This window comes from Saccostrea cucullata, unplaced genomic scaffold (genome assembly GCF_032062105.1).
Source record: "Saccostrea cucullata isolate Sc308-1 unplaced genomic scaffold, CSIRO_AGI_Scuc_v1 ctg8631, whole genome shotgun sequence".
NCBI lineage: Eukaryota > Metazoa > Mollusca > Bivalvia > Ostreida > Ostreidae > Saccostrea > Saccostrea cuccullata.
Genome location: NW_026921899.1, coordinates 92,696 through 102,716, shown reverse-complemented (window position 1 = coordinate 102,716; position 10,021 = coordinate 92,696). Strand labels below are relative to the sequence as shown.

The 10,021-nt window shown below is 32.3% G+C and overlaps 1 protein-coding gene across 1 annotated transcript; it reads right to left on the bottom strand.

The window, feature by feature from the left end:
- Nucleotides 1-5,215: 5,215 nt before the first annotated feature.
- On the bottom strand, nt 5,216-9,366 carry LOC134260868 (uncharacterized). Its single transcript, XM_062743395.1, has 3 exons — nt 9,264-9,366; nt 6,384-6,605; nt 5,216-5,496 (listed from the first exon to the last, which is right to left on the bottom strand). Exons 1-3 carry the CDS (start codon nt 9,322-9,324, stop codon nt 5,231-5,233), a joined length of 549 nt encoding a protein of 182 aa, XP_062599379.1. The 5' UTR covers nt 9,325-9,366; the 3' UTR covers nt 5,216-5,230.
- Nucleotides 9,367-10,021: the final 655 nt, after the last annotated feature.

Sequence of the window (10,021 nt, the reverse complement as noted above, 5' to 3'; positions counted from 1 at the left end):
GACCTTGAAGTTTGACCTGCTTTTCAAAAACATTAACAATACTCATACCTTTTGACTGAGAAGAGATAGGGCTTTTATTTTATCCCTATGAATTACCTATGACAACTCTTTTCTAAATACACTGACTTTTGACAACTTGACCTTGAGGCTTGATCATAACTTCTTAATGAGGAGAGATAGGGCTTTCATATTACACAAACATCACAATGTCATGTACGTAACCTGTGAAAAAATCATATCAAATACTAGTATATCATGAACTTTGACCTTGAAGTTTATCCGGCTTTTCCAAAATTTAAACATTGCTTAAAATTGACCATAACTTTTTACACATGTATATTAGCTGTGACAAGGCCTATCTAAACAAGAATAGATATGGGTTACCCCATATCCAAAGATATTCGACTTTTAGATTTAATATGTTTAACAGTGTTTATAATGACGTTAATAAAAAAAAACTGCACTGTCTAATTATGGAACTGTTGTAAATTTTGTGAGTCCATAGCATTACGGTCACCCAGTCTCCTAACAAACAGTACACAGAGGCCTACATGTACCTGTGTCCGCAAGACCAACATTAGCCTTGGTCTACACACATGCGATGGAGCTGTCAAACGCATCCAGCGAGCTCGGAGAAACACGTTTTGTTTTGCCGAGAAGTTACGATGGCAGACAAAATTTTTCTTTTCTTAATTAGATCATATGAATACGAATTCTGATTAATAAAAATTATACAATCCCTGTTGAACTAAATATAGTTTGTTCTAACATTTGCATCTGCAACAACTTGTGTTTAATATGGCCGGGTTAGGAAAATCAGGACCGGGTCGGAAAATTCTAAACTGAAAACCTTTTTTGTTTTGAAAATTACTGAAATATACTAATGTATTCGTCGCAGAAATTACTTATATTATTCAAGTTCTATATAAAATGGTATGCTGAACTTCAACACGAACCCGAATCTCCGACCCAGTTCTCGTTTTGCCACACATACGCTACAGTTTACAAAGTGTACACACGAGCAGAATCCGGCCAGGGATTGAAAATTCCGTCATTTAATAAAACACACACACAGAATGATTATTTTTTTCTTTAAGAAGAAATTGTATGATAATTAACGGACTATAAACATGTACTTAATACAATTGTTGATATAGTATTATCAATTCATCGGTGAAAAGATATGAATCGAAGAATGACCTAAATATTCTCTGATATCAAACATGTAAAAAAAAAAAGGCTGAGGAGGGAGCGAGCGTAGGAATATTGATATTTTTTATTTGCATTTCGGGGGGAAAGTGATTTTCTAATAATATTTTGAAGTTATTTTTGATTTCTTTAACGTATGACATACACAAATTTACTCTTATCATGAACAATAATGTTGTATCTACTTATCATGATGGAACTATTTTGGTCGGACCAATTTGTGTGAGCTGCCGCTGAATACAGTAATATATCTTGCATTAATAGTATGCACTGATCGAATATATTAAAAAAAGGTATGGCTTAAATCATGGAGAGTGTGTTATGGCCTTGAATCAAGGTCATTTAAGATAAGATATTTTGACTGGATGCATTGTTTGAAAAAAACATGTGTGAATTTGTCAATACAGTAGCACACAAATGGGGAATGCTCATCACCATCTTGTGTCATGGTGTGACCCAAGGTCATTTTGACAAGGTCAAGGTCGCAAACATTCCTTTACTATCACTTTTTTAATAGTAAAACATAATAAGATGATATCTACCCTTAAAAGATTGCTTTATCATTAGAACGTGGCATGACCTTGACTCAAGGTCATTTCTCTCGTCCGTAGCTCCGACGGAAGACCTACTCGTTGCTTTGCAACAAGCTCGGCTCTAGTTAGATTTATATTTGTGCATCTTTTGGTATATTGTTTTTGATAATATGACGCCAAATATAAAAGATATCGACACTGTGACATTACTTTTGGATCAACCCTCTTTTGTAGAATGGTTTGTATATACCAATTATTTGCCTATGACTGCGGGATCAATGGTTCACCGCGGTGTGTCGCTTTAGAATTTCTCGGCCGCGTGTAATCGAAAGATAGATTACGTAATGGTAAACACACTTCTAGAATCTAGGTTCCAGGTGAATGTGAGAATCGCGCAGTAAATAATTGTGTATTATTTGACTCTTAAAAGTTTTTTTTATGAAATCCGGGCGTATATTGTTTCCGTTCAAATTGTTTGTGTTTATATTTAAAACGAATAAAAGATACTCGTACTTTTTTTCTATAACTCTTTCTCTTGGAAAGATCTTTATTAATAAAAGGAAAATGATACCATCGAATACTCTGAACGGGAAACAAAGAACACGTTTGAAACCTAATTTAAAAAAGAGATATGATACAGCGTGGTAAAATATTTATTACTAATGGCAAGTTTATTTCAATTATTCTTCAATATCAAAATGAGAACGGAGCCTTGTTTACGGTGAATACGGATCTAGCTTTCTTTCCTACCATACGTAAGACTCGAACAAAATAATATTTTCATGGGACAGAGATAGTATAAGAAGGAACAATTTTATCAAGAATTATTTTAACCATTCTGTGGTGTTTTTTTTGTGTATGACTGTAGGTCGCTGGATCACACGCCGATTGATTCCCGGTGACCGACTTTGCCCCGCCGCTATCGAGGGAGGCGCGTTATATAATAAAAATTATTGTAAACAAACAAGGTGAATGTTAAAGCCGTGTACTTAATGGCTGTGAATAGTATATGTGCTTTTTAGTTATGTTTTATTTTCTCACTATATTGTTTGCTTTTATGTGATAAGAAGAAAAGATTATATTTTCTTCCCTTTTTAGTAGACTTGGTTTATACGATTTTTAAAAAATGAAATAAAAGAGAAAGTTGTCAGTGAATAAACATGATAATTTGTAAGAAAAAAGCACAAACACTTCGAGAACTTTATTCTGAAGAATATTTTCATCCAATGTAGCCATATTTATTATTTATAGTAAGCTTGCTTTAATTACACGCATGAGAAGCTCTCGTTTACCTGCTGAGAGAAAAGAATTACCTGTGCATATATAGGTCATGTACCAGCTCATTTAAAAGAAGACTCGAACACAATAACAATTTCATGAGATCAGTAAGATGTTAAAGCACAACTTTATAATCAATAGTCATTTCGAAATATTTACCGTTTTTGAGTTATAAAGCAAAAACTTTCAAGGTCCCTTGATCCCTAATTATAGGGGCCAGCCCCTTTTGAATATTATCATATGAAAGCCCTTGCAATTATACACAACTTTTGTTCATTATGTCTTAACAAAATATTTTTAGTTTTCAAGATAAAAAGGAAAATATGTGTAAATTTTCGCTCTTTTAGGCGTTCTAATTTTTGACCCCTATATAGCGCCATTGTGAATACAGAAATCGAAAAACAAAAACCGATGTGCACAACTTCAATCCTTCTGTTACCTAAAATCAGTAAAAATTCTGCTCCAGATTTTGTGGTCTCTGAGCCTTTATCCGGAAACGAAAGCCTATAAATTTTCGTTTAAAGGGGAATAACTCAAAAGCGGAAGTGAATTTTTGAAATGTTGGATACCACTCTGATAGAGTTTAATAATGTCTATAAAGTCTGAAAATTTGAGCGAAATCCGTTGATAAATGAGTGAGATATGAGGCCTCAAAGTTGGCGTCTAGGAAGTAGAAGAAAAAAAAAGAATAATAATCTTTACCAACAGAATCAGTAGAAGGTCTTCCGTTGGAAACGGAAGACCTTAATGACTCAGAAGACGCTTCAAGTGTAAAGATTTTGTACTGGTAAGTCGCTCGACACGGTCTTATGTGATGTTTTTCTTTCAATGTTAGACGGTTTTTACTTAATATTTATACTGGTCATTTAGTAAACAATGCTAAAGAAAACGATGATAACAGCTTTACTACCAAAACATATTTATATTTTATTAAGATTTTAATTGTGTTATATACATAAAAATCATTCTGAGCAAAACACTTTGATTAAAAGTTAATACACATGTAGCATTTTCACCCTGGACAGTGCGCACTTTCGGTGACCTTTAATATAATGACCGTGATTTTACAAAAGTATTTTAGTTCAAACAATATAAACTAAATTATTTCTTACTTGAATTTTCACAGCTAAAGTTATGGTATAAAATAAAGAAATCTTGGACCATTCCTTTTTACAAAAAAAAAAAACCCTCATTGTCCTTGAGCTCATTGAACAACCCTCGTATAATTCCAATGATTTGTAAAATAATTTCAAATCAATATAATAAAAATCATAATTTCTTTTCATGATAGCAAAACAGAAAATATTTTTTTAGCTGCACTTGGCAATAAATTCTTTATTATGCTTGCTCCCTGGCTTAAAGGTCGTTTGTTCGAATCTTGGTCAAGACAAACCTAAGGCGACAATAAAATAGGAAGAAACTGTTATTGCTCAAAGCAATTGGCATTTTGTTAAAGTTGCGGGTCCTTCGAATGAGGCCTTGAAAACCGATTTTCCGTGTGATGGTAGGCGTTAGCACGAAGCAATCTCGCTGCTCATTGAGCTGAATAAAGGTCTACATTCTAGGCCCTTCACTGGTTAATGGTGACTATTCAATATTAGTAAAACTAGAAGTACTGTGAGCAATGAGCTCACTAAATGATACCCCCCCGCCTCCCTTATGAATAAAATGGCAGTGTCAATGTTTTGCTCTGGAAAATCCAAAATATATGTCAGATCAAAAAGTAAAATAGGAGGTGCACAATGGCAATATGTAAACAAGGTTCTGTGAAAGTTTCATTAAATTTCCTTCATTGGTATGAGAGGAGTTGCGGATAAGAGAAGGCTACCCCAAAGCGTAACAGACGGACGGACGGACGGACGGAAATACCGATTACTATATACCCTCCCGCTTTTCAAGCGGGGGGTATAAAAAATCCTGAAAGGTACGTTTAACAATATATAATTATTTTTGTGACAGAGCGCATTTCGATATGTTTCCCAGAAACAATAATGAAATGCTGATATCTTTTTGATTAAAACCGATTAGTGTGGGGTAAAATATTTTTTAAGCGAAATGTACAGTCATAAATGTAATAATAATTCTACAGATTAAATCACATCTAGCTTCAGTATATCCTTATTTGAAACGTCATACATTACCAGGATGATACAGACAAGTGATGATATAACCGATTTTAAACTTTGCTAGCATAATGTTATGTTGATTTGTTATGGGTCGTAAACTATAAATTTACCTTTTACTATTACTTCACAAAGGAAATTAAAGGACTGTGTTTCGTATCCATCTGGATAGGTTTCATCATCGATTCTTTCATTGTAGTAGATGACATAACGGCCATGTCCAATACAGTTTGTACTGAAGTTTAATGGCGGTAACTCTGGTCCGTCTTTGTAACACATCCATCCGTTTTCTTTACTCGTAGAGTTTGACAGAAAAAGTGAAAATCCAGCAACTCGTCCCCTTTGCCTTTTTTCTAGAGATATTTGATGTGAAAATTAAGTAATTCAGAAACTAACATTTTCAAATGTCTTTGTAATCTAAAAGTTTTGTAGAGAAAATGTATCCGTACAATGTAACCTTTTGATCAATAAGATTATAATTTATGCTAAGTTTAAAAACACTAGATTCCTCTGAAAGTGAAGGAACAGTTGAAAAATTCCAAAACATTAAAACAGTTAGCTTTCCAAGACCTGCTGTAATTCAAATTTGCAAAAAAAAAAAAAAATTAAATAATTGAAAATTAATTTTAATTGTCGAAGAGCACATACGTTACATACCATAATAAGATTGTGCTACTTAGATGATACATTGAAGTTTAACTAATATGATACAATGATAAAGTGTAAAAATGAGATGAAGTTTTAAAATGTACATGTAACAAATAGACATAAACTGAAAAGAACATTTAGCTTTTGTTGCCCTTTTATCTATTCTTTTCGGCTTTTACCTTACAGACAAAAGTGATATGTTATTTCACCTCAGAAAACCAAATTTTGCATTTTTTTTTTCTAAAATTAAAAATGCAACTTGTTTTAAAAAGATCGCTATCTGCATAGTGAGAGATTTGCCAGAAATTTAAGTTACATGTAGCAAAACATGAAATTTAACACGTCTAGTATACTTACCCTGTGTAATAACTGACGTACATGTACATGTAGCTAGTCTGCAATTTTCTTAGAATTTTTTTCATGTTTTTCATTTAATTGACTCCACGCAGATGGCTTTATACTAGTGAATGTTGAAGTTCGGGATAACAGCAAGATGTTTCAATGAATCACAATCAGGACAAAGACCTAGTTTCTTGTTCATTTATTTAAATGTAATAATAAAAAGAATAAATAGATTAATAATGATGATTACCTCGCCCATCAACTGATTTAAACGCAATGCTGATGCTGTAAATACTGTAGATATCGCCAAGGTCAACGTGCCACCACATGGTTTTGTATATCATAGTTCTTCCAATGTCCATTGTTTCCATGCAAGTTGATACATTTCTATCAACTGCAACACCAGCTGAACAGTCATAAGGACATGGTCGATTTGTACTTTGTTGTGCTGTTTTCTCTCTTGATAAATCATCTGAAGAAATTTCGAGAAATGTTAGAATTAAAAACGCAGTTGGCATAAAATTTGATCGCTGAAAAATGCGAGGATTTGAACTATTTTTAAATTTCATTGTAAATTGAGGTTAATATTAATGTAGTATTATGCATTTTTTATATGTACATGTAAAAAGGGGTGGAGGGGGGGGGGGTGTCGCGAGTTTTCATTAAAGACATCTCTGCCAGAAAAGATGACACTTATATGGAAGCATTCTCAGTTCAAATCATGAGCCGCCTGGGGTAGGGTGGGGCCATAATAAACAATCAAAGTTTTACGAAAACATACATAGCAAAATTCTTTAAAAAATTCTTTTCACAAGAACAGCAAAGCCATAATTGGTCATATTTATAGTGTAGTTAGTGTATATGTTATAGGTAGTGTAGATTCATGTTTCTTCAAATTATGAATCGCCCCCCTCTTGGGAAAGAGTGTAGCCACAATGGACGATTAAAGTTTTACATAAGAATATTCAGCACAATTCTTAAAAAAATCTTCTTCTCAAGAACAGCAAAAGCCAAAATTGGTCATATTTATATAGAAACATTCTCAGGTAGTGTAGATTCAAGTTTGTTCAGATTACTGCCCCCCGGGGATAAGGTGGAGCCACAACGGGAAATAAATATTAACATAGAAATATATAGGAAAATATGGTTAAAATATTCTTTTAAAGAACAGCTAAGCCATGCTTAGTCATGTTTATATGGAAGCAACCTCAGTTGGTCTAAACAAACTTTGTTCACATCATGCATGGTGGGGCCACAATGAACAATTTGTTTTACAAAGGAATACATTGGGAAATTCTTTAATTTGTTCTTTCTGAGATCAGCAAAACCATGATTGGTCATATTTGAATGGACACATCCTCAGATGATTGTTCAAATCATGACCCTGGGTTAGTGTGTGACCAAAATTGAGGTCAAAGTCTTCCATAAACATATATAGGAAATATCATTTAAAATCTTTAATTTTTTTAAACATAGAAAAGGCACTATTGGTCATATATATTAATATGTGACAACAGTTGTTGTAGATTGAGGTTTGTTAAAATCATGACCCTTGGGGGTGGATTTGGATCACAAGTGGTGATCTATGATAAAGGAAAACAAAGGAAATATTTTTTAATCTCTCATTTCTAAGAACAGCAAAACCATGATTGGTCATATCATAATGGAAGCATTTTTAGATTAAGTTAACTCAAGTTTGTTCAAGTCATAATTCTGGGGACACAATCACGACTTAACGTTTTACATAGGAATATATAAGGAACAGAAAAGCTATGATTAGTCATAATAATATGAAGGCATCCTAAGGTAGTACAAAATCAAATGTGTTCAAATTAGGGCAAATGAATACATAGGAAAAATGCTCAAGAACAGCAAAGTCATCTGTTACATGTATATTGATATAAATAAATAAATAAATAAATACATCAATTGAACTTCCCTCGTCCGTCGGAAGACCTGCTCATAGCTTTGCGTCGAGCTTTGGTCCAGTTTCACCTAATATTGTTCTTTTAAAGTACAAGTGATACTTTCTTGAAATAAAAACACGAGCACATATAATTGTTACTTTTTATTTATTCAAAGCCTTGGTATATTATTTATGATGTTTTGTTCCATGATAATTTATATAACAAGTATTTAACAATCAAATACAGAATGCAGTCTTCCGAAAAAGTATTATTATACAAATCAAAGTGCTAGCAAATTAAACTTCTGTTAAGTTTTAATAATATTAGAGAACTAATAATAATATTAGAAAATAAAATTGATGCATAGTAATTTTATGTATAGTTTTTTTAACATACACTCTCTCTGTATGTTTTTTGTTCTTCTTATTATCATATATAACTACTTCGATGTGCAAGTTGGCATGGAAAAATAAAGAAACTTTAAACTTGAAAATAAAATACCTACACTTTCACCTCTAATTTCCTTATGATTTTTATTTTCAATAAAACACAATTCTGTTTAATTCATATTACGGTACAGCTGTAGTTGTTAGCGGTCATGGGAAGATTCTTACTCATCCTATATACCTGATCTTATCTTTGTTGAGTCCTGAATCTCCAAGGGTCTCTTATTATGACCTGTTTAGAGTCTTGTTTTAATTATATTTTCTTTTCCTTTCCTTTTTTTTAATTGAAGATTTTATAGTCATATTTCATTAAACAATATACTGAACAGAATTTCGTGAAGTCTTTGAATAGGCGAACATAATGCCTACATGTAGTGCGAAAAAGTCGTTAATATTGTTCAAAATCTGAATTAACTAATTATATTAAAGTAATAATGAGATGCCCTTGTTAAAGACAGCTTGATGCCCTTCCACGTGCTCTAGATAAAATTTAACTTTTAATTAAAAATAACTTGTATTGAAAAAAAATGAGGAATGAGAAGTAAAATAGGCAACAGCATTATTATAATTTTCTTTTATCTTATTCCATTAAGAGATATATGTGCCGATTTAAAATGATTTTTACAGTGTTGGTATTTCGTAACATTACTTACGAAATTAATACATATGCAGATAACTGTAAGCCCTAAAAAGAGAGAAAGGACAACTATTTAAATAGATGTAGGTTTGCTAAAAATGATGTTAGATTTTGACAAATTGACAAATTGATGTACATACCGTATCCAGATGAGAGAGTAATCCCTATCAATAGCATGGAATGCAACACAAGGGACAACATTCCTTTATATATAAACACCTAGTTTTCTAACAAGGAGGTTCAAAACATCTCATGAATATATTTGACTATTGTTGCTCATTCAATCAATGCGAACCACCGTCAAAATACAAAGATATTGTATAAGTGCATTTTGTATGCATATCATATATTATATAACATAAATGAAAGCAATGTATCTAACATCATAAGGATTGACTTGCGTATTTTGATTCACAATCGTTGTTTATATCTTCTACAAAAATAAGTTGAATTCGAATCTCGGGAACAGTCACTTCCTTGTGAAGAAGAACATTCACTTATAGTGTCCCCATGAACCATCTTCCGTAACGGTTAGAGTGTGTACTTTTAATGTATAAATGAAAAAACCGTACTTCCTCTGGCTTCTTTTTAAATAAAAAAAAAATATTTGTACTTATTTTAAGAATATTTTTCATCTACATTTCCGTTGACATCAGATCTTTTCTATTCATTTTTTTTAAATATTTTTTTTTTACATTGAAAATAAACAGCTTCCTTTTCTTTTTTCTAGTAAAACTCTTTGAAAGCGAGTCTGATAAAATGTTTTTGATAAAGACTTCAAGGACGATTTTGATGATATACTGTGGATCATCAACATTTGCTAAAGCATCTTTTCGTGGACTGTTTAAATTTAGCAGGTTAATGGTGTGCAATTTCGTATATACACTTATACCTACAA